Genomic DNA, 26092 nt, shown 5'->3' with positions numbered 1-26092 from the left:
CAACTTACGATGCAGTTACATCCTAATCGACACAATATAAGTTAAAAATACCATAAGTCAAAAATGCGCTTAATGTGCCTAACCTACCAGACATCATCGTTAAGTCTCGCTTGCCTTAAACGTGCCGGGAACACAAATGCTGGCGACACACTCACTACACAGTAGAGTGTTGGTTCTTTACACTTGTGGTCATATGCCTGACTGGGAGCTGCTGCAGCATCATGAGGGTTTTGTACCACATATCACCAGCCGGGAGAAGATCAAAATTCGAAATATGGTTTCTATTGAACGTGTATTGCTTTCGCACCATCGTACAGTTGAAAAGTTATAAATCAAACCATCTTTAAGTCAGGGACTGTCAGTACTTGAGTTCTCAAGATCCATGAAACACCTGGGACTGCCAGTGTTATTACTACGTTAGCTGGGAATTTCTCCCACTATAAATTTAGGGCTTGACCCAGAATGAAAGCAAGAGAATGCTAACTTTGTAATTATGTGACATTCCTATTAGGCAAATTGTCCAATTACTTGGAATATTTTTGAGTATTTTATGTTCACCCTGTTCTTAATGTTTGGAGGCATTTTTGCAACTGTGTTCTATTTTATTTACGTACTTTTCTTCATTTCCCACCTTTGTCTCCAGCTTGTATATTTAGTTCAGTGGCCAGATGGCCAACAAACCCAAGCAGAGCAGTAATAGCAAAAACAAATGAAAAACAGAATAAACTTCTTTGCCATTTGTATTAGTTTCCTGTGAGTGCCATAATAAATTATCACAAATTTGGAGGCGTAAAACAACAGAAATTTATTCTCTCACAGTTCTGGAGGCCAGAAGTCTGAAATTGAGGCATTGGTAAGTCTGTATGCACTTCTTCCGTAGGCTTTAAGGGGAAAATCTGTTCTTTGCCTCTTGCAGCTTCTGGTGGCTGCTGGCAGTCTTTGGCCATGTCACTCCAGTCTCTGCCTCCATCTGTATATTGCCTTCTCAGTGTGTGGGAGTTATTTTTTCCTCTGCCTTTGTCTTATAAGGACATGAGATGGTGTTTATGGCCTACCTAGGTAATCTAGGATAATCTCATCTTAAAGTCCTTAATTACATCTGCAAAGACTCTTCCAAATAAAGTTAATATTCACTGGTTCTGGAAATTAGGGTGTGGATCCTCCCTCTCCCCTTCCCTCCCTTCCTTCATTCCTTCCCTTTTTTTTTAAATTTAAAACTTTAGCCTTCCGTATTGGTAGTTACAAAATAAAATGGGCATGTAAAGCATAGCGCAAGAGATATATGTAGTCAATAATATTGTAATAAACATGCATGGTTCCAGTTGGGTACCGGAAATACCAGGGGGAACACTTTGTAAAGTATGTGATTGTCTAACCACTATGCTGTACACTTGAGACTAATCCAAAATAATATTGAATAGAAATTATGTTTGAAAAAAATTAACAATTAAAAAAAAACAGCTTTGGCTTTTTGAGGGGAGGGAAAGCTAATGGCTCCTAACCTCTAAGAAAGTGGTACCTGTGCTGTGATCCCTTGCTGAAGATATGATATTAAAATTGGAAATAAAGTTTATCATTTCTTGTTTCTTTTTGAAACAAGTTAGTTAACACAAACTTTAAAATGATGTTTTTCAAATTAGTTAACAAAACTTAGTAAAGAATGAAAGTTCTGATTTAGGCATCCCTGATGAGAAATGGGTAAATTGAAGATTTTAATTTTTTGTGCCTCTAAATGTACTGAAGATTCTTAATGAACTGGTTTAGGTGAATATTTAGAGGAATCAAGAGCCTGGAAATGGTGTTTGGATGAATATTGAATGCCCACTATATGCTATCAGATACTACAAAGAAGAAGGTGGTCTCTGCCATTGTGGAATGAGGGTTAAGAATCCACAGGAATCTTAGAACCAAGGGAAAATGAACAGTTTTAACAGAATTAGTTGTCAATACACAGACCACATTAGAGGTCAGAGGAGAACTTTGGAGGAGTTCTTAATTATTAACTAATAATGAAGCAGGGAGCTCTTTCACTAATAACTTTGAGGTTTTAGTAGGTTGGGAAATATTTTGTTTTTCTAAAATGATGCTTATCTCTGACTAGAAATGGTAAAAATTTATTTTCATATACCTCGCAATTAAAATTAACCTGTTTCACTACCAGTAGATCAAAGTCTGTACATTGTAAATTAAAGACTTATAGTTGTAAAGGGAAAAAATTGTTATTTTTGCTAGACTGTACAGAAGTTAAAAAATAGCATAAAAATAATCTCATTTGAGAATTTTAGGAGATCCTTGGAGTGCCAGGTAACACATTAAAAAGGAAGTTTTAAGTTTATACATTTAAAACATTTTAAAACTTTAAAAACATGCTATTATACTATGAGGTCAGAGTTGTATAACAGAATAGTTGGAGAATTAATGAAGGAAAAGGAATAAAGAGCCTAACGTAATATTAGGAATGCAGTTTCAAAAGGGAAGGTTGTGTGCTCAGTTCTACATGAAGGGGGGAAAGGACAAGGGAGTTCAGAATCTTGGCTTCTACTGCTGGTTCTGCTGCTTACAGACTTCATGAAGCAGTGCCTTCACATCTTTAATTTTAGTTTACCCTGAAATGTGGGTTGCCTCTAACAATTTAATACTCTCTATTGCTTGTAGCATCATATGTTATAAATTTTCTTTCATTCAACAGAGTGAATAGTTTCTGTCCAGAAGGGTAAAACCAAATATGAAATGTCAGGTTCTGATACCAAATTCTTGAACCATCAGGAGTTGAACACTTTTGCTCCGAGCCATCAAATGAAGCAACCCTGGGTTTGTGTGCAGGGTCTAACTTGACTTCTTGTGAAAGAGATGACAGCGCGAGAAAATTAAATGAGTCTTTCTGCCTGTAGTGTCGTCATGAACTTACTTAAGATTTGGGGGTGAGGGAGGATCGCTGCAATTTAAATTGCTTTCCCCTCAAAGTTTAAGTTTTTTCCTGAGGAAAATGAAAGAGCTGGAATGTAGAATTTGTGTCCAGTTTATCTTACTACTTGGGGACTATTTTTGGAGAAGCATTTTTAAAGTAATGTACCTAAACATTTTATTGTACAAAACTTAAGCATCCAGCATAATACTCCTTTGTATCTGCTTTTGATTTTTAACAAATTATATTTAAGCTATTATTATTCTATAATTAATGTAAAATCTTATTTTTGCACATTTTAAGTGAGCCTGTACTGAAATAGGTTGTAGTTTTCATTTAATATAGACCGTTCAATTATAGAATTGCAGCATAGGTAAGCCACTCTCCACGTGTTGGTTGTTTCTCATTTTTCATTTCTGTGAACACAACAGACTTTCTCTTTAAAATAAACTTAGCTTCTTACCCCTCTATTTAATTTTAGGGAAAAAAAACACGAAAAATTTATATCACGGGCAATTTTATGACCTCTTTTATACTCTTTAACTGGAGAACAGTCTGATTAAAGCTGTGCCTGTATGTTTCCTATCTCCCTTGAGTTCAGATAACTGTACGTTTTGTTGTTTAGATTTATTTTTGATAGTTTAATAGGTATAGAGTAGTATCTTAAAAATATTAAAATGTACTTAGTAGTGAGAATCTTTTTTCCCAAATGCTGATTTGATCTTAAACTGCTTGTATCCTTTGATGGACGCACGTTAGTCATTGTTTGCCACATAACAGATGTTTGGTAAATGTTGAATTGGTTGGGTTTATGTTGTAGATATTAAAATTTATCTATTGTAATTATTGAAGGTATTGCTTATGTTTATTATATTCTTTTAATTTTAGATTTGTTATTTTTTCATTGCATGAAAGTATATTTTATGTAACTGGATCTGTTGATGAGTTGCTTACACTTTTATTGCTCAAAAATTTATCTCTTTCCACAGATGAGGAAACGTTATTCCATTTCTTCCAATATTTTTTTAATACTACTAGTTCTTCATACATTTAAAATTAACCAGAGTGTATGATGTGGATATGTTTTTCTCCACATTGATATTTGATTTTTCTGACAATATTTTTTAAATACTGATTTTTCTCCACTTATAAGTACTTTTTAGATTTGATCATTGGTATTTCTAGTTTCATAGGTTTTTTGTATCTTTTTTATTGTGGAAAAATATACTTAACAAAAATTATTTTAACCATTTTTCAAGTATATGATTCAGTGGCATTAAGTACTTTCACAGTGCTGTGCAGCCGTCACCAGTGTCCTGTAGTCTCCTTACCTGGTGCGTTTCTACTAAACCTGAAACGTGATTGCTGTCATCCTCCGGCAAATTGTCTACATCTCTTAATCTCAGTTGCCCTGTCCATACAATGAGGGTGGTGCTTCCTGTGTCTTAGGAGAGTTGTGGAGATAAAATTAGGTAAGAAACGAATGTAAAAATACTTGGTGTATTATATAAATGCTTGATTGATGATCTCTCTCTATCCTTCCCACTATAATTGGTTTTAAAGACTGGTGTAGGGAAGATACCCCCCAATTGCCTCTATTTGTTCTCTTCTCCTCCAAGATATTCATTGTTTTGTTTGCCTAATTTTCAGTAAGAAATTTGTAGGAAAAGTGTATTGGAATAAACTTTTGTTCTTATCTGAAAGCTAATATGTGTGTTCTGTAGATTATGAAGCCCAAATTACTAATTAGTGTCATCCCCACCAACACTTACTGCTAATAAGCACTGTTTTGTGAGAGACCACAGAAATTATGTTTTGAAACCATTTTCCTGACATCTTTCTGATTTTGCCTTAAAGCCTCCTAGTTTATAAATTAGAATTTATTTTGAAGAGATACCTTTAGGCTGTATGTTTGGTCCTTTGGGTGTTCGGACACTCGTTTCTGAATTTCTTTGTAGAGCCCTTTTAGAATAGGTGAGTTATTGTTGAATAACAATACTTGAGGCAGTTGTCTTAAAACCATTTGAAGAGGGTAATTTTGCTTTTTGTTTTCGTTCAAGACATACAAATAATTATATTTGAAGACACCTTGCTAAACATTTGCTAATTATTTCTTTTAAATCCTGAAGTAACCCATATATTAATAAAAATTTTAAGTGGTTATAGACCACTGTTTTATAGTTCTTTAGGCTATTATTATTTATAACTGTTATATAAGTACTTTGGGGAAGGATGCTGTTAATTTTCTCCAGGGAAACTTCTGTAGCATTTTCTTTGGTGTGTTCTGACATTTTATATATAAGGCTCTGGAAGGGGTAGTAAATAGACTTCTAAAATACAGTGTAGTTAGTTAATGGTCAGATTTATGAGCTGCTTGTTTTCTGTTTAGAACTGCATCAAAGATATTCAGTGACTCCTGAATAATTCTGGGCACACTTAGCTGCATGCAAGTTCCCCTTCTGGGACCTATAGTCAGACCGTTTTGCTCTATTTAGACATTTCTCTTAATGTTTTAATAAGAGTGATATACACCTTGTTTTCACTGAAAAAAAATTGACCTTTATACCATGCTTTTAAATATTACATATATAATTTTAAATTTCCTTTTCAATATTTCAGAGCTATAATTACATATTGAAGTGGCCATTTACAACTATAGGGTAAATGATATGTTGAACTTGATACAAAACAACTTATGAAGTTGGAATTGTAAGACATTTGAAATAAGATATTTGTTACTAACTATTTCCCCTCGAATTTCTAAGGATTAAAAATCATGTCTGCCATATTACAAAAAGATCTTTTATTTATGAGTTTGTGAAGTCATAGTATTTAAAATTGTGCGATCCTTTTGACTCAAACCAACGTTCTACTTTTTTTTATTGTCAGCATTTACAGGTTGGGTAGTACTATTCTGTTCTCAATTGTAGATTTTTTCCAGATTTCTGTTTATGAAGACATATAGATACTAACACACCAGAAAACAAGGGGGATAAAACAGCTGTGTTTAGAAGCCAGTTGTAAAAACTGAAACTAGAAAAGTATTAAAAGACATTACTTATCCAAGTGCCTTATATGTGCTGAAAACAAAAAATGAATTCAGAATGTTCTGTAATTTCATCAGCTGTTGGCTAAGTTATAATTATACTAATTTACATTAAGAATCCACTTTCCACTTCTATGTCAAACCATTATGTTGTTGGATATTTAAAAGATGAATCTCATTGAATGTAGAATAATGTCAGGTTACATTAATGGTGGAAAAAAAACAAAACGAAAATTACAATTAAACTCTAAAACTAATACATGGAAATGAGGATACCAAGATTTGTATTGTAATTCCGTACTTTTCGTTATTATCAAGTATTGTATCACTGAGCCTGTGTTATATAACTCGGCATCTGGTTGTTGGTAAACTCGACTTTCGATTGTAAGCACGTGCCACTGTAGAAAATGGTGTGAGATCTTAATATTAAAAGTTGTAGCACCTGAGTCAACACATATTTAACGTCTGATGTGCAAGTAACTAGGTAGATTTCTGTATCCTCCTCCCCAAATTTTAGTTGTTTTTTAAATTCATTGTGGAATTTCTTCACTCTTCACCCTTTCATTATACCAAGGTCACCTTTATACCTATTTAAAAAAAGTTGTAGCATATTGATAACATGCCAGAAACATGGTAAAGACTTGTGTTTTTGTATTTAGTATGTTCTTATGTTTCAGGTCTTTTAAAATACAATTTTTTGGAAGGAAGGGCAAATATATTGATGGAAAGTATGTATTCAGCTGGGGTGGGGTGGAGGGATGGGGAGAAAAGGCAGACAACTGTAACTGAATAACAATAAAAAAATTTTAAAAAGTATCTTAGATGCATGTTGTGATGGAATTATGTGATTCATGTCATTATTACTATATTTTCTATGCAGATGTACCAGAGTGTGTGTGCATACTTCACATATACCACAGAGAGCAAGTACAATCCCAGAAGATTCTGTAATAAATCACATGCTTTGCTTGTAGATTGCTTCTTTTGTTGTTGTTTTAAAAAGTTTTTTTTCTAACTATATAAATTATTTGTGCCCCTCTTATTCCCCTAAATTTAAAAGATGAGAAAATACAGGTAATTTTTAAAGATAGAAACAACAAAGGAGGCTTACTTGTATAGGAGCCTTGTTTGCGAAGGAGGCTTATTTGCACAGTGGGAGAGGTAGAAAGGAATATCTTCTAATTCTCTTAAAGAAGAAGGTTTTATTGCCACTTAGCCATAGAATTTATCTCAAGAAAAACAGAAAATTAGTCCATTTCCATTATAAAAATCACTGTAATATCACCATATTTCTAAAAAGCAAAGTTCAAGATTTTAATATTTCATTTTATATAGCTTGAAAAATTTATTTCCCCACTATTGAGTAGTATTTCTTGCCTTTTAAAACCCATAACCCCTTTTCATTATTAAAATCTGTTCTCTTTTAATGTTCATATTTTTAAAATGTTTTTGTGTTTAAAAACAAAATTAAAGTCATGTTTTTGAGTATTCTTTTTTAAAAGACAAAATTTTTCTAATGTCCCTCTGGCCCAGAGATAGATTTTATAACCTGTTCCCTACGAGAAGGAATATCCCCTCCTTCTCCCTTGCCGACAATCTACCAATTAAAGGTTGCAGCTATTATAGTTAATGACCTTCAATTAAGTAAAACATGGGATATTACCACTTTTTGTTTAGGTAAGAGCTGGGCACACAGAAATTCAACAAATGAGGTATTAAAGGCATTACATTTTCTTGATGATTTGGCTCTAGTTTTGCTCTTTCTTATGGGATGAAATTATAGATGTACATTATGTTCATTTAGGCAGTATTAAAATCCCATGAAGTAAAGGAAAAACATTTTAATTTAAAACTAAGATAGATGTAAGTTGGTGAAACATACAAATGTTTCATCTTTCATAATCGTGAGTCAGTTTCACGTCACATTGATTATGTCGTTCTGGGTAGAGCAAAACAAGTGCAGGGAAGATAGCGCCTGTGAGCTTTAGTAATTGCGCGCTGTAATTCTGCAGCACCAGTTTCCTACGTCAGGTAGTATGAGAACTTAGCTTTAGAGGCTTTGTGTATGAGCTACACGTGAGTGCACTGAGCATCCAGGGCTTCTGACCTTTAAACTTTTTTTTCTTTTGACATTCTAGATCAGGGCAGGGACTAAAGCTGTGTCAGAGTTGGAGATTTTTGAATCTGTCTCCCTTACACACGTTTTCTCTACTTTTCCCATCTGGAGTGCAGCTCTAAAAGTGTGTTGCACCAAGATAGAGCAGTAGAAGTGGTATCTTGGCATAACTGAAGTTTTTTATTTTTCTTTTCATGTTTATCTATTTTTATTACTTCTGCAATAAGAGTCTTGCTTTAGCTTCATATACTAAGTTGGTTACAATGGTTGGTAGAAGTGAAAACAGGTGTGTCCTTGATTAAAAGCATAAGCGATCACATCTGTTTTGGAGAAGTGCTAGTTTCATTTTGTTAAACAGTCATGGAGTTTTTCTTTTTTATAATGTATTTAAGTTTTCAAATGTCTGTAGAAAATGTCAGACAGAATAAGGTGTTCTTACCAGTAAATGTGGGGCTTAGAGTCCTATTTTTCTTTGTTAGTTTGAAAATCAAGAAAGGAAGAGCAGGATCTGAGAAGGTAAAATTTTCCTGAAATAATACTAGGCAATGTGTTTAGTGGAGCTCATTATTTCAGACTAAAATTGGGCCCCAGCTTTACATGATTATTTTTCCTTAGTTCTAAAATTCAAAGTTTTACTTATTTATTTGCATTATTAAGGTACATTCAGAGAATTTTTTCCTTGAAATTATATGTATAGTTGTTGAGAAAGTATTTAATTGACATTCCAATTTGTTATATTTAAAGTGATTCTGTGTGTCTGTGTTAACAGTTATGTAAATGTTCCACATGAAAGCAGGTTAGATGTTATCATAACTTACTGACTTGCTAGGCTAGTTTTTACCATTAAAAAATGTAACTCTACTCCTAAAAAAATTGTTCTAGTTATCAGCACATGGTTGTCATTGTAAAATGTTTAATGTCGTGGGCAATATAGTAACCATGTTTTTTTTTTTTTAATTTGTATTGTTTTTCAATTACAGTTGTAGTAACCATGTTTTAAGTACAGCAGAAGTGGTTCCACGTGTTGGCTTTTGCAAGGTATTATAAAAACCATTGTGTACATCTATTTTGACTTAGTGCAGCATGTCTTGTTTTGAAAAGCCACGTGCAAGTTTGAGATTTTGAGATTGGAACTCACATGGAAAGCTTGGGGTAGCAAAATATTTAAAAAATAATTTGCTGATGGCCTGAATGATAGTGCTTTAAGGTACTTAAAGCTTTGAATCCCCCCTCTTTTTTAAACAGACTGTGAAGACTGCTGAGAGACACTTGGGATCTAGTCACATAAGTGTAATAAAGAAATATTAGTCCTCATGGAGGAAGAGCAAGATATACCAGAGCAACCAGTAAGTATTTCCTTTAGCAATTTAAAGTTGATTGTAGAAAAGTTCATTTTAAGAGATTCTAAATATTATTCAATTATACTGCAGGTTCTAAATGAGAAATAAAAATAAGGAAAAGACTCCTTAATACTTTCCTTTTAAGAAAACAATTTTTTATGTTCTTAAATGCATATTTTGCTAACAATGCTAAAGAGTCTGCTTAGAAAATTCAGCATTACAAAGTTAATACTGTATTTGGAAAAGTCATTAAAAAAATCAATGGATATTTTTCCTTTTAGAACACTTGCTGGGTCTGATCGGTGGCCTGGGGAGGTGTCAGGGAAGGGCAGAGCCACTGGCCATTGCTGGGACGCAGCAGGATGTGCTGTGGGTCTCAATCAGATGTGGGACAGACCAGAAAAAAAAGAAGGAAGAAAACCCCAATGACTATTCTTACAGTTTTTAGAAAATAAAAGAGGACATCTATTTACCAAACAGTATACACCACTCCTGACAGGAGGTGCAGTTTTATCTTGACCTAAATTTCCCTAACTGACCTAACTTGTAGTAGTTGAAGACAGTATAATCTGACCACTAGCCCATTCTTAAAAAGGTAACACTCTAGAGACTAGATTAAATTCTTAATTTCTTTTAAATATTTAGTATAAATAAATAAAATCATTTTAAATGTCCACAGGTGATATTGCCTTGCATGACTTCTTTTTGTTTTTTTGTCTGTTTTTGGAACCTTAGCATTTAAAAAAGAAAGCAATAATAATCATTCTCTTAAGATACTTTTATGTTAAAGAATCTTTTCCTTTTGTCTTGAGTTTGCATCCTGAGTAGTGAGCCTCTTGGATTTCATAGTAAAAGAGAATAAGTGGTACACGTTTACCTTTATTTATGGAAATCCAACTTAGAAAATTTAAATTTTGAAAGCAGGTACTAGGGTATGATTTTTACGTACTAGATGTATTATTTAGTACATCCAGTACAGAAGGATAGACACCAGCTTCCATTTAAATATTAAAATCCTTTAATAAGTTTTTAATATTTTTCTATATGTTGAGGAATGTATACTGATGACTACCATGTTTTGCTGCATGTAATATGCTCCCTGGTGTAACACGTACCCATGGGTTTGTGTCCATTATACACGGGATTGTTATATCCAAGTAATCATTATACCCATGTATAATGCACATCCTTATTTTTCCCTCAAAAATTTAGGCAAAAAAGTGCACGTTATACATGGCAAAATACGGTACTTTGCCATTATTTTTTTTTAGCCCTCTCACTTAAGTGTAACACTAGGAAGACATGAGCAATTGGTAAAACATCCTTTCGAAACATTTGGAATGTCATTCCCTATCCCTAGTAAGACATTAATAATCAGGGAAGTGTAGGGGTTGAGAATCATCCTCGGCGGTGCTATGTGCTATAAGGACAAATAGCTGAATTAGAGGCATTAAATGTACCAAGGAAAATTACGTTAATGAGTTTTTAATGTAGTAAAAGGTCTAATTGTAGTTTCAAAAGACATGTAAGTTGTTGAAATGAGTATTGTTGTTAGTTACTCCTTACCTATTTAAGGTAATGAGAATTGTGAGGCTGGCCTGCTGGTGGGTCATCTTTTCTGCTCTGTTTCATTTCCTTGCCATTTTTATTCCATTTCTGTAACAACGTGTAAAACCTGATTTTACTTCAGAGGAAGGTAAGCAATTAAAGCACTTTAAAAACAGATTTTCTGCTGACTGTAAATGGTGATTGTCTTGGGGCATCATTTTCCTACTGATTTGTGCCTGGGTCTTAATTTATAAAGGTGACTGAGGAACAACACTGAGAGTTCAGTGCCATTTGAAGGAAAAGTTTAATGTTACTCACAGTTCCCTTAGAAACTAGAGGCATGGCATGCCACACAGGGCCCCTGGGGAGACTGGGGTGAGAGGGAAGCACCAGTTTTCATTAGGAGGCAGAAAGGAGGTAGGGGAATGCATAGATGGGCTACTTTTACTGGGGTTTCTGCAAGCATGGCGATGCAAGGCAAAGCAGGGTAAACAGTTCAGGATTGGCTAGCTTAAATAATTCCAGGGAGTGTGGTGTGTAGGGGCTGTCGCCAGGTGTCTGGTATCCATCTGGCCCTGAGTTGGTTTAGAGCAAGGAACATACTGATCTGGTGTGTATGAGTTAGATAAAGGATGTGGTTCAGAGTATGGGCTCAGAGGAGATACAAACAACTTTGGCTCTGTGATTAATTGACGCTAAATAAGTACAGAATCTTAAGAAAACAAAGAACACTTACTGTTAAAAATAATTAGGAGAGTTAATGTCAGACATTAATTAGGAGAGTTAATGTCAGACATTGAGGAGAGTAAGTTTTCACAGGCTGTAGTGGAAATTGAAAATTTGAGTGGAAAGAATGCTCCTGTGCTAAGTTGATGATGATAAAGCCAAGATTTTTAACCCTACTGTTTACCTGTATTTAGAGAGAGGTGTTATTGTTGGGGATCTCTTGCCTTTTTCTTATTGGATTACCCGTCTTTTGTTTCTCCATTTCTTACTTGCTCTATCTTAAGATTTAAGATTTGTTCAGGTCATTGTAAATAATGCAACATATAAATCCTAGCCACAAGGTTCTATTTTTCACTTTCCCTTATTGCCAGTCAGTCCTCCATTTTCTGCAATCAGAAATGGTTTTTTCTCTGTGGTCACTATTTACCCGAGCCAGTGTTTTTCTCCCAGTTTTTGCATTTTTTTAACTACTCTGAAGCAGCTCGTATTATTGTCCAAACAGGAACTCTTTTAAAGAATGAAAGGGGGCACTAACCAGACTCAGTTTGGGATAAGAGGTATAATCCAAGACTATTTCCGGCAAACTGGAAGCACTTTAAAAACTCCTTTGTGGCTATCAGGAGTGCTCTCTGAACTCAAGTTTTGAAAGGACATTATATGCAGAGAAAAAATTTTAGAATATATATATATCAAACTCAATATTCAAAACTCATTTTATTTATTATTACTTTTATTTATCCATTCATCTATTCGTGGATACTAGGGTTGTTTTCACTCTTTGGCTATTTTGAGTAGTGCTTTTATGAACATTCACGTGCACTCATGTTTTTGTGTGGACATACGTTTTCATTTCTCTTGGTTATAGAGCTAGGAGTGGGAATCGCTGGGTTATATGGTAACTCTGTTTAACCTTTTGAGGAACTAGTACTAAAGTAGCTATATTATTTTACATTCTGTCAGTTTCTGGATTGTATTGTTTGAACCCGTACTGTTATAATCCAGTGAAATATGTCTGTATCCTTTGAATTAGTTAAACTGCCTCTGGTGCCAAGGTAGTACATGCTTCCTATCCCGGATTTACACGAGGACATGATTACCCAAATCAAGACAAACAAGGGGCTATGAAAGGTAAAAAATTAGTCCTGGATGGTATGCTCAGTGGATTGAGTGCCAGCCTGCAAACCAAAGGGTCACCAGTTCGATTCCCAGTCAGGGCAAGTGCCTAGGTTGCCGGCCATGTCCCCAGTAAGGGGCGCTTGAGAGACAACCACACATTGATGTTTCTCTCCCTCTCTTCCTTTCCCCTCTCTCTAAAAATAAATAAATAAAATCTTTTTTAAAAAAGTAAAGAAAAGAAAGGTAAAAAATTAGCTGATAATACATATCCTCTCCCAGTCTTTTTGTTTGGTAGGACTTCAGGTGTATTTTCTTCTTTTCTGTTTATGGGTACTTCTTATAATACTGAGTTGGCACTGTAATAAAAAAGTGAAAAGGCATGGTTTTTACTTGAAAGGCCTTTATGGTATATTTTTAAATTTTGCTCCAAGACATACTTTTCTTTTTAGTTGATCAGCTAAAGTGTTCTGTGGTTCTACTAAAATTAAGACCAACGTAAAATAGATTCTTCAATCTAGAGTTTTCTTTGTATCGGCTACTGTTTAAAGACTAGAGACTATATTGGTTACTAAACCACCAGCTCAGAAATTATATTTCTTTGATCACAAAGAGGGTCTTTGGGTGAGCTAAGCATAAATTCATCCCCATTATTGGAAAATTACATTATTGTCTGACGTGTAAATACTGTCACCGTCAAGTGGGAAGGACAGCACATTGTATAACACACGCCTGCATTTTGTCGTTTGTGAAATTATGGAGGGCAGGTAGTTGATTTTTCTTCTCTTTAGCCTTGCAGTTTCCAGTGAATATACCCGTTTTCCAACCTTATTAAGTCAGCTCAACCCTGGCTGGTGTGGCTCAGTGGATTGAGTGCCGGCCTGTGAACCGAACGGTTGTAGGTTCGATTCCCAGTCAGAACACATGGCTGGTTGAGGCCAGGTCCCCAGTTGGGGCTGTGCAAGAGGCAACCAATCCATGTATCTCTCACACATTGATGTTTCTCTCTCTCCCTCCCTTCCCCTCTCTCTAAAAATAAATATATAAAAAAAATTTTTTTAAGGCTTTTGGGGAGGGGGTGGGGGGAGGATGGGGGAAAAGGTACAGGGAACAAAAAGCATAAATTATAGGTACAAAATAGATGGGGGAGGTTAAGAATAATATGGGAAATGGAGAAGCCAACGAACTTATATGTATGACCCATGGACATGAACTAAGGTGGGAGAGTGCTGGTGGGAGGGGAATAAAGGAGAGAAAAAAATTGGGACAACTGTAATAGCATAATCAATAAAATATATATTTTTAAAAAGTCAGCTCATTTTTCTCCTTTCAATGAAGTCGTGTCGTATGTTTGTTAAATTCTTTTGTCGCAGTCTGTAAATCAGCCTGGGATCCTTGACTGTCTGGTTGGTTTAAGGTATTTTTTATCATCTAGAAGTTTTGAATTTTTGTATAATCAATGTATTTTCTCCTTTATGGCTTTTGAATTTAGTGTCATGCTTAATAAAGGTTTATTTACCTCAAGTGGTTTTGTTTTTGTTTTCTTTTCCATTTGCTTCTATAATCTTGTTTTTAAATTTAGAGGCTTTTTAATGCCCCCTTTTTCTTTATTTTATCTTTATTGGTACCTAAGAAACTTAAAACAGCATTAAATGTAACATCTATTGATACGCCATAATCAAGGAACCAAAAATGTTTAGCTGTATTTATTGTGTTGTATTTTCTTATGAGGAATAGATGTCCTTGAAAAATTTTATGAGCCTTGTATTTACTTTGCTTTTGTTATTATTTACCTTGTCTTGAGGAACTGCTAGTAGCCATACTATTTTACATTCTCTCTGCTTCTGGACTATGTGTTTGTAATCTAGTGAAATAAGAGTGTGTCTGTATCCTTTCAGTTCGTTTACCTGCCTCTAATGCCAAGGTAGCACATGCTCCCTATCCCTGACTTAGAGGGGGACCTACAGTTGCTCAAATTAAGGTGCACACTATCTGAAATGTTAAATTTAAGCACATTAAATAGCCATAGTCCCTCCTGTTATGTTTGTTTAAAATAATTTAGCAGCATTGTTGCCTAGTGTTAGCTTGAAATACTTTTATGTAGTCAGAATTCATATGGCTAAGCATACTAAGCTTGCCTCTACTATGACTAGTTATTCTAGCCAGGTAGCTCTATCAGATTATTTTGTAACAAGAAAGCTGGGAAACCCATTAACAGTGTTAAATGTTGATTTTTTTTCATTTGTGGATTAAACTGTTTTAATGTAAATGCTTTTACCTCAGAAGGAATTAGGGAAGATGAAAATTTGGGAAAAAAACAGAATAGTGCGAAGAGTATTTTTAAATTAATGGTAATCTAATATGAATTTATCCTCATTTTTTATGTGTAGGTAATTTAATTACAAAGACATTTCTGGTAAATAAATTTTGAGTGGATAATATCAAGAGTTCCATATTTGCTGTTTGGCGATATAATTATGTTTCTGTTAAAATTTAAAACCAACTAGTTTATATCCAAGTTTAGATATTTCATCCTGATAAACATTTTATCTTGAATAAAAGTCCTGATGAACTTTTTATCTTTAATCTGATAAACATTTTTTTCTTTAAAATTAAAACAAATGTCCATGTGATAAACAAAGTTCATCTCTAACTCAAAAATACAATAAGGGTTAATTAAATAAATCTAAGTAAGACAAGACAGTTACCCTGAAATTTATTAGCTTGGCATTTGAGTAGATGATTTCAAAAACATATCACTTCATTATTCTTTGTGCATTTATTTTTGCAGGTTAAAAAAGCCAAGATGCAGGAATCAGGAGAGCAGACTTTAAGGTATGTAAAGTTGAATTTCCTTTTAATGATTTACTTATAATTTTTTTCACATGCTGATGGCATGATTTAGGTTGACAACCCTCTTTATGGTTTTTAAAATCAGTCTTTACATTTTGAAATTATTTGGTTTAAAATAAAAATTCCCTCCAAAAGTTTGTTCTTGAAAAACATAAGTGCTCATTTATTTATTTTTATTTATTCATTATTTATGCCACAGAACATACCAAACTCATGTTACCTGTCAGAGCCTGTGATATATGGAGGAGACACGGTGGTGAATATTAAGTCAGATGTAGCGAGTACGAAATGGGAAGAATAAGCAGAAGTAAGAGAAGTGCAAGGGATTAGGCATTAATTACCAAATAGACATGGGATGCCTCAGTCATTAGCTCCACTTCCCTCATAGAAAAGGGGCAGCCTCTGTGCACCTCATGTTCTGGCTTCAGCGATAGCGTGGGATTTAGTTCCCACAGTTCTTACTTCCTGTTTGTCCACCAACCACATGAACCAGTAATTGCATCACCTCTAACATCTTAATTTCAAGAATCCTACTCTTACTTCCACACATTATATCCAGCCTCATTTATTCTACTGCCACACTATCCGTATGTCTTACTATACACTTGCAGTTAAACAATATGCCATATTTTCACTATCAACCATTGACCCTTCTCTCAAAGACTTCAATATCTTTCTTACGCTGCTTAAATGATAAGATCTGTCACTTTAGTCAGTCCCTTGCAAATAGCCTTAACTTCCTTCCCTTTTCCTCTGTGTTGTACTTCCCTGGCAAAATCACAGCATTTGTTAAACTCAACTCTCCACCTGTTACGTACGTATTTCCCATCACCGAACATTGTGAGAGGTGGCAACACTATGCTGACCAGTCTCCGTTTTCAGTCGTGATTACATCTCAAGCAGGCACCTAAACACTCTTGGTGGTCCAGCTGCCTTTCCTGGTGTGTTTTATTTCCAGGTCTCTAAAATTATCTTTCTTCCCTTCTTTCCCTTCTCTCAACTGAGGAAAAATTGAACATTCAGAATATGCCAGAGGAAAAAACTTAATTGGAATTATACTCCAACATTAGAGTTTTGTTCAGAAAAGATACGAGAGCTTTGAGCATCTTGGTGCTGTGTATTTTTTTAATGTAAATAAGATTTCTTTAAAAGAATTCTCTATGTAGAAACTAGTCTTCGTGTCATCTTTGCAGATATATGGAGCCTCTGGTACAGTGTCCTCCATTTCTCCCTAGAGTGTAGAACAGCAAAGCAGATTCCTTTCTAGGGAACATGAGTGTAGGAAGGATGCCTGGGCTGGGGAGAAGTTGTAATATAATAATACTAGCTATAGCTATATTGTACTTACTCTGTTTCCATCTCTGCTGTAAGTACGTTGTATATATTAACTCATTAATCTCTTTAACAGCTCTGTGAGGTAGATTCTGTTACTCCCACTCCTTGACAGTTGAAGAACTAGGTCACAAAGAAGTTCAGTGACTTGGCTAGAGTCATAAAGCTAGATTTGGCAGAATGGAATATAAACTCAAGTAGTCTGGCCCTGGAATCTGCACTTCCAAAGATTATGCTATACTGGTTGTTGAGGGAATAATTGGAGAGTGGAAAGTGAGGTAGAAGGAAGAGGAGGGACACTGTGAGTAATGAAAGTTAGTACCATCTCCATTCGAATTTCAGTGAGAATCTCCTCGACATTAAAGTGTCTGACACCATGACTTGTCCTCCCAGTATACATGGTTTGTCTTTTGCAGTGTCTCTTACTTTTCCTTATAAGTTCAACAACAACAACAACAACAACAAAAGATGGTGCTCAGTTGTGGGTATAATAACAAATTAAAATTTATTTATTTTGAATTGGGAGAGAAGAGAAATTCAGTGGAATGAGCCATTTTAAGGCTCAGAACCCCTGGAAGCAAGCATGTATAACTTGAAAGAACTTCTCTAGTTATTTTGAGAACCATTGTCTTAAAGCATTTGTAGGTATTGTGGAATTTTTCTTTTACCACATTGTCTTTAGAGAAAATCTGACTTGCTTGTGGCTTAGCTGGAATTTCTGTGATATAAAAACTGAAGGGCTCTAGGGATGTGAGAAAGACCTGCAGAATGCTGTGGGTACTAACCCTGGTCATAGCTCTCCAGGCAGTTGCTAAAAACCAAGAATAAGGATATCATGAAGACTTACTTCGCTCTTTCTTATATAGCCTCAGAAGAAGTGGGTTTGATTTAATTACTTTTAGCAATGCAGCACATCCATCCGGGGCTAATTTATTCATTCTGGTTCTCCCAGTCAAGTAAGCAACCCCGAAGTCAATGATCAGAAACCTGAAACTTCAAGCCTTGCTTCAAACCTTACCATGTCAGAGGAAAGTAAGTACCATGTTCTGTGCATGACAGAAGCAGTATTTCTAAAACCAGGTGAGGTTGTCTATAATTGGTTTGAACCGATTGCCTTGTTTGTCCCAGAATGCTCAGAAGCCTTTTCTTCCTTGTGTGTGTGTTCATACATATATATGACTAAGTCATATGGAATTCACTCACCCAGGAGTCACACTTGGTGGTTTTATTTTTTGCTGTGATGTTGGATGTTTTAAAGATAAGCGTGCCTTACCCAAAATCAGAAAAGTTTGTGGGTCAACCTCTACTACTACCCCAGAAGGCTTGGTATTTTTCTACCTCTTCCAAAACCGAATGATACTACCTGATCAATTCAGGCCCCCCCAAAAAAGTAATCGGCTGAGAGCCCAAGACCGATACTGGGCCCTCAGGGAGATTCAGCTCAATTAAGATATACCCTCCACTTACTAACCCTCACTCTCCTGTAGAACAGTTATATTCATGTATTGCACACAAATTTTTTTTTAAGATTTTATTTATTTTTATAGACAGACGGGAAGGGAGAAAGAGACGGAGAGAAACATCATTGTGTGGTTACCGCTTGTGTGCCCTCTACTGGGGACTGGCCCCCAACTCAGGCACATGCCCTGACTAGGAATCAAACTGGCAACCCTTTGGTTTGAAGGCCAGCACTCAATCCACTGAGCCGCTCCAGCCACAGCTAGGCCTTGACTCTTTATAATCCTTTATTATAGTTCCCACGTACTGCAAAGATCAAGTCTCATGCTTTCTCTAGAAAAGTAAAAATTGGTCTAAGTCTCCTAGGATATTTTGTTAATCTCTTCTGGAATTAACTTAAATCAGAGGAGAAGAAGGGTTTGGGGTTTTATAAGTGCTTATCGGCAGGAAAAGAACCATCATGTAGAATTCAAATGAATTTAAATTCTTTGTGATTGATAGTAAGGACTTTAGATTTAATTGAGATTTCCTTCAATTCTGTCAAAATGATTATGGATGAATGTGACCTCCAAATTTCCAGTCATTATTGTTAGACCTTGAAAAATGGCAATGGATAAGATCTGATGTGATAAAATCACAGATGATAATTTGTCTCACTGTTGGGCATGATCATTCCCCTCATCTGCTCTTGATGAGAGCTCCCTTTTTGGGTCAGATACTGAGGGAATTCAGCCAGACATAAATTTAATTGGTTCACTCCTAGTTCCTGTTTATAATAGAGCAACCTTTTATAGATGTACAAGGAAGTTCTTGAACAGTTCAGGAGTCTGGTACAAGTTCTATGACATAACTCAGTCTACAACATAGACTGAAATAGTGCCTAATGAATAGGATCTTGCTGTCTGTCAGACTTGAATTGAATGTTTATAGCATTTATGCAAGATGAAATTGTGAGGGTCACGCCTTCACAGCAGCTATTCCACAAGTAGTTGAGCTGTGAAAGTCTCTTTACTTGTAGTTTATTGGAGCATCAGTTCTTCAGGCCTGTCTCTGCTTTGCCAAACCTAAAGCCTTTACTACAGAACTGAAAAAAATAGTTCAGAAGTATATTTACATCTTTCTGCTATTGATTGTAGACAGCAGTAGCAACAATTTTCCAATAAAATCGGGTATTTCCCCCTAAATCTGTCTTCCTGAAAGTCATTCATATGGCCAAAGTAGAGAGTAAGCACCCAGAGAATTAGTAAGTAGAAGAAGTATAATGTGGTTTCCTAGATATGGATCATGCTTTTTAAGTTTGCCTATGAGCATAGCTGAGAACGTAGGTTGCTTCATCTTTGATTTTAAATCAGTGAAGTGTGAAGGTAGAGATCAGTTGGTATTAGCCTTCAGCTTTTTTCCATACCCCTCACATTCTAGTTTCTTTTACTTTCTAAAAGTCTCCAAATCTGCTATTAGGAGAATGAGGTATTTTCTATTACATAGTCTTTCTAAATTTCTGATGTCCAAGCTGTATTCTGTAATTTAGTTCGAAAGACTGTACAGGGAGATATGCAGTTTTCTCGTTTTATTTTTGAAATATTCTGACTTTTCACCTGGTGTGATATCTTTTTTCCAGTTATGACATGCACCGATTACATCCCTCGCTCATCCAATGATTATACCTCACAAATGTATTCTGCAAAGTAAGTTGAATAATTATTTCAAAATCCATATGCTTTTTCTCTAGGTTCATTGCAAAATTTAACTTCATGTTTAGTTTATTAAGTTGACATTTAACTTATTTGCACCTTTCTTATTCTCTCTGTCCCTACTCCAGTATTTTATTCCCTCCAAATATGAAGTCTGTGAGATCCTTTTAAAATGTAGACGGTTGCCGAGGATGGATCGCTGTCACCCAGAAACCGCTCTAAATGAATAGGCACTGAAAGTGAAAGATACTGTTAGTGATCAAAGCATATCACTGATTGACTCTGATCATTTTCTCCTTCCTTTACCTTGACAGATCAATAAAAACAGCTCAAGCCAACCTCATACTAGGACTTCTTGGCCCAATCTCTCTTCAGTTTCTTGTTGAATGTCCTCAAAGTAGAAGTGGACTTGAAGTTAGACAGGTTTAATGAGTTGAAGTCAGTAAGAGGCATTTTGAGCCTTTGAGGGGTTAAGACCAGTATTTAAGATTCACCAAGTTCATCGTCTCCAGGACGAGTAGGTGCAGAACAGTGCGTATGTCGAGCTACCATTGACGACAGTGAGCCTACACATACTGTACATAAACACTGGGTTGGCCAAAACGTCCGTTACATTTGTCCATAGATGGCTCTAGTAGCGCTTAGTGGTCTTTAACTTCATTCAAAACAATTTTGTTAGATTGTATTGTGACACCTGTCATACCAGCATGCATTTACGAAAAACTTACCAAATTGGTGAATTTTTGTGCAGCCATTTTAATATTGAAGGTGGAAGAAAATATGCAACATCTTTGGCATATTGTACTTGGTTATTTCAAGAAAGGTAAAAATGCAACTGAAATGCAGAAACAGATTTGTGCATTGTATGGAGAAGGTGTTGTGACTGAGTGAACATATCAAAAGTGGTTTGTGACGTTTCTTGATACTATTGACATTTTGGCCAAATACTTCTTTGCTGTGGGGCTGTCTTACGTATTGGAAGATGTTAAGCAGCACCCCAGACCTCTACCCACCAGAAGCCAATAGCGGGAGATAGCCGACATACTCAAAATATTCAAGTCAGTAAAGTTATTGGTGAAAATGAAAAATGTGTCCTTTATTTTACAGGAAAAACCATACGGACTTTTTAGCCAACCCAATACATACAAGTCTGCATGTAAACTAGGATACATTCTTATGTGCCTATGTAATGCAGAACTTGGTAATAGAGATGAGCGATGCCTGTGGCACTGTTGTAAAAGAAAACTGGCATTTCCCCCCTTTTGTGCCCATTTGTACTTTGATTTTGCAGTTAAAAAATAGCCTCATCAAAAAGTTAACTCAGTGAGTTTTCCAAAATCTAATCTGGTATTAACACTAATAGCATCCTTGGGCTGGTCATTTTCATGTGATTTTCTGTGAAATGACTAAACCTATTCTCTGAGATCATTATGAAGGAGCTAACAGAATACTTTGAGCTACAAAGACACTATATGAATAAGAATACGATCTTCAATATATCTGGAGATTAATCACTAAGATTTTAAGTAATTCCCCTTGCAATTTGATTAACTACAACCTGAGCTATTTCCTGGGCTCAGATCTGGCTAAGAATAATAGGAGTTTTCAAATTCAGCTTCTCAGAATTCACTGAGATGGCAATATGTTGCATATTCCAAATTCATTTACTCATTCAGAAAAGGTTTGCATACCTTCTATATTCAGGATACCTTATTAGCTATGCCTCGTATCCTAATCAGACCTCCTGTATGTCTTTTGTAACTAGACATCTATTTCCAGTTTTCCCCCCTTACAATCCATTATGTAAAGCATTGTCAAACTAATCTGTATTAAAGAGCGGCTCTGGTCTTGTCGCTCTGCTCAGCAATTTTAGTAACTCCCACTTGTTTCTGATTTGTCTGAACTCTTTTAGCCTAATATTCAAGGTCTTACATTTTTCTCTCACTACTTCCCTTCCCTTTATGTACTTCCCTTAATACAATCTATAGTTCTTGTGGGCTGAAGCCCTTGCTTTCCTTCCTCTGTACCTTTTCCAGAGTTTTTCTGTTTTCCTAGAACACCCTTTCTCTCCTATCCCTGCACATCCTGTATGCTCGGCTGACATACCACTTCTTTATTGCCTTCTCCCACTTTCCTCTCCCCTAAACCTGGAAAGAATCTTTTGGCTGTCTGAAACACCCTTTCCCTCCATTATTTAATACTTACTACTTACATGGCACATACAACATTTTTTCTTGTATTATAAGTGCAGCATAATTCACCATATAATACAACTTGTATCTAAACATTCAGTGCATAACATGAATGAAATGACTAGGTCATCTAGCTAGTCTAGATTCCCAGAAGTTTCACTGCTGAATCTAAATCCCTATTTAAACCTGATGTGATTGACAGCAACTAGTAAAATTATTCTCTGGCTTAAATATCATGGGGGAATTCTGAGTCCTATCTGGGACTTCCCAGATTTTATTAGTTACCTGGCTCCTGTTTTATAGACTTGATCTGGTGATGTTGGGGCCCAGTCCTACTCCCTGTTTTCTAATGTAGTTGCTTGCCTTTTCTCTACCAGCCTCAGCCTCTTTCCCAAGCCCCACTTTTCCTCCTAGAACTTTAGTTTGGCCCAGAGGGCTGAGTGGAAAATGAGAGCCAGTTGTGAATCCTGTCCGTCCAATTTTCTGTTATTTTAGGTTTATTTTATATGTAGACATAAGGGCATAAACAAGTTTAATCCATCCTTGTATCTCACATAGGGCCATACACATAGTGTACCACAAATGTCGATAGCATAGTAATTAGACCTTGTGAGGAAATTTGAAAGTTAAATTTTCCATAAAATTGTTTCTTAGGTAGGTTATAGTAGAACCTGGAAAGGAAGTATTAGCTCTACTTTTTGACCACAGTAAGATAACATTTTGTAGAAGGTTAGTTTCTTCATTGCTGATTTTTTGCATTTGGTGGTATTATTTATTTCTCCTATTTTTCATTACTGAAATCACACATGCATGTTTTTGTTCTCTTGAACTTTTCTAGACCTTATGCACATATCCTCTCAGTTCCTGCTTCGGAAACTGCTTATCCTGGGCAGACTCAGTACCAGACACTACAGCAGTCTCAACCATATGCTGTCTACCCTCAGGCAACCCAAACGTATGGACTACCTCCTTTTGGTAAGGCATCCTATTATAAGCAGTTTCTAAGTATGTTGACTTTTATCGCCCAGGAACTTTGATCTTTCCCCCAAAAGCAAGCTGATCAGGAAGCAGAGAGATAAGTTGTTCTTTGCAAAGCACCTACTCAGTTACAGGTGTGATAAAAGTTGTGTGGGCAACTCCCAACCGTATATTTGATGCATGTAATATAAAATCATAATTTTTCAGTACTCATTTATCTACCAAAATTAGCTACTAAAATTCCTAAGATACAAGTCTTGACTGTAAGGCTTGGACTCTTTTAAGTATTTGTGGAAAAGCTTTGAGAAATTACTATTGATTTTACTTACTTTATACAAAACATGATACCTTGGTTGGGTAAGCATAATAAATATATTTTGAGGTGACCCATTTTTTGCTAAAGCCAGGTAATGTAAATGTCCACATAGAATATACCTAATGGTGGAGGAAATCTCCAACTTTGTACAAACTTACGTGCATAGAAGGTTTTGTTCTTTGGTTTTAGGTATCTTGGACTTGAACTATAAATTAGAATGATTTACTAAAAGACAGTTTGAGGTTCTTTGGACACTTAATATCTGCACTATTTTTCTTTGTGTGTATAAATCGATAGATATATTTAATGTGCTTTGTTACCTCTTCCCTGCTTTCCTAGAAGTGGTGTCAGAAAATTGAGAGAATACTGTATTATTTTAAAACATAAACATATTAATAAAATTGTATCTCTGTAGCCTTTACTGAAACTCTCTGGGAATTAGAAAAATCTCCCAAATAGATCACCACAGATTATGGATGTATTAGTGTTGACTGCGTTTGGTTTCAACATTGCTACTTTTCCTGGCCCATGAGGCTAATCTTCTATGATAGTGACACCTTTCTTTCTTTGAGGCATTCCTCGGCTCCTAATAACTACTAGACACAAAAATGGGGGGTTATGTTGCATGCCAGTGGTTGTTGGTAACTTCACAAGAGAAGAGAAACAGAAATGCTCATTTCTGCATTAGTACTCCATGCCTCCGTGCCTGTCAGTTTCAGCCGGTACACTAAAGTCTTACATTTGTGACATATTTAACTGGCCCAGACTGAGCAGTCCTTGGAAGTAGAACTCTCTGACTATGTTTGTATTTATTTCTTTTTGTGTATATTAAAGCTGAATTTTCATTAGCTGGCTAACAGTAGGCTAGCAAATATAAAGTATTTTCACATTGTTTTTTAACTCTGTTTTGATTTTAATTTATTATTAGCAAGCCAAAGCCCTTTATGGTATTGTTGATCATTCTTCTTGGTCAGTGTCAGTGTCCTGTTATATCTTTGAACTCAGATTATAGAATGCCTGACAGAGTGCCAAGTGGATGTGGGTCCCAGATATTGTGGTACCTTTTGTGATCACTGTGTTTCCCTTCTATTAAAGAAAAAAGGAAAATTCTGTAAAATAGATCAATCCTTGTTAAAAACTTGGAACTGTTTATATTGTGAAGAAATACTAGTTATTACAGACTCTTTTATTAATCTGTTTTTGTTTACCATTTGGGCACCAGGGAGACTTGATTTATATATTCATCTGTGTGTAATTCAGAGAGGTAATCATTAGTTTAATTTGACTTTAAATATGAGACTCACTGGAGAGAGATTTAGGTTGGGGTAATATAAATGATATATATAGCATATTCTCATTATTTATAGAGGACATTATAAACATGTTTAGGATACTGTTTTTAAGACATTTTCTTATGTGTTAACACGGCTTTTTTTTAATGCGTTCACTCAAATGTAAAATACTTCATTTCTTCTTGTGAAGATTTTGGAGATTTTGACATCTTAATGTGTCCTGTTAGCATTAAAACTAGATTAGCCAATCTGTTATTTTATTTCAGATGTAAACAGGGCTTCAGAAAATCTCATTGTAATATTGTCTTAATATATATCGAGTGTTTATTATACTAAGCAGTATGCTAAGAATAAGTTACTTCATACTTTATTGTTTTACCTAATTCTCTCAAACCTAAGAAGTAAGTAGAAGTGTTACTCCTTTTTATAGATGAGGAAACAGGTTTAGAAGGATTAAGTGACTAGCCTGAGGTCATGCAATTAGTAAAAATGCCTAGGGTTAGAATTAAACCCAGGTCCCTTTAACTCCAGAAGTGCTCATAGTTTAGGTCAGGGATTTTCAACTGGTGTGCCACCAGAATTTTTAAGACATGCGATACCTGACTAGTCAAGGGCACCGACCTCTTTTCCCTTAGATTGTCAAATAGATAAATAACAACAGCCAACACAACAATAACCATCTGGTGTGAATGCCCCATGTTGAACCATAAATATGTAGGTCATATAATAAAGAGTTGCATCTTATTGGTCACATTGCATAAGGTTGCATCTGATTGGTTAATTCCTGGTACCAGAATCCTTATATACAAGTATGGGCCCCTGATTTTTTTAAAAAGTCACTTTGGAACAAAAAGGGTAGGTAATTACTAGTATTATTTGGTTTTTGTAGCTCACTCAAAATTACACCTATTTTTTGTCAGATTGGCAAAAAATATAATACATTTTTTGGTGTGCCACAGAATTTTAGTAATTAGTTTATGTGTGCCGTGAGATGAAAAGGGTTGAATATCACTGGTTTAGGTCTCTATGAAAAAGGTAGTCTCAGAGTTGTTTGAAATTTAAAATCTTACTCTTGAAGGAAGGAGAAAGACTAAGGAAATCTAGGAAGTCTATGGGTAATCTTTAAAAGTTAAGGAATAGTGGTCCTATTATTTTCTCAGAGCTATATAGAAATGTGGGGTGGTAG

The 26092-nt window shown here is 35.4% G+C and overlaps 1 protein-coding gene across 4 annotated transcripts in view; it reads left to right on the top strand.

The window, feature by feature from the left end:
- EYA3 (EYA transcriptional coactivator and phosphatase 3) overlaps positions 1-26092 on the top strand; it is a 94384-nt gene that overhangs the window by 24401 nt on the left and 43891 nt on the right. For 2 of the 4 annotated variants that reach the window (XM_024554455.3, XM_024554450.3), the window contains exons 2-6: positions 9313-9413; positions 15586-15629; positions 17932-18011; positions 20056-20122; positions 23159-23295. In XM_024554455.3, coding sequence (XP_024410223.1) covers positions 9381-9413; positions 15586-15629; positions 17932-18011; positions 20056-20122; positions 23159-23295 — 361 coding nt within the window. In that variant the 5' untranslated portion in view covers positions 9313-9380. Of the gene's footprint in view, positions 1-4164; positions 4378-9047; positions 9106-9312; positions 9414-15585; positions 15630-17931; positions 18012-20055; positions 20123-23158; positions 23296-26092 lie in introns of those variants that run through there. The other 2 variants (XM_045190730.3, XM_024554452.3) reach the window with 2 other exon arrangements.

Source organism: Desmodus rotundus, chromosome 3 (genome assembly GCF_022682495.2).
Source record: "Desmodus rotundus isolate HL8 chromosome 3, HLdesRot8A.1, whole genome shotgun sequence".
NCBI lineage: Eukaryota > Metazoa > Chordata > Mammalia > Chiroptera > Phyllostomidae > Desmodus > Desmodus rotundus.
The sequence above is the reverse complement of the archived record's forward strand: the minus strand, read 5'-3'. Positions and strand labels throughout refer to the sequence as shown.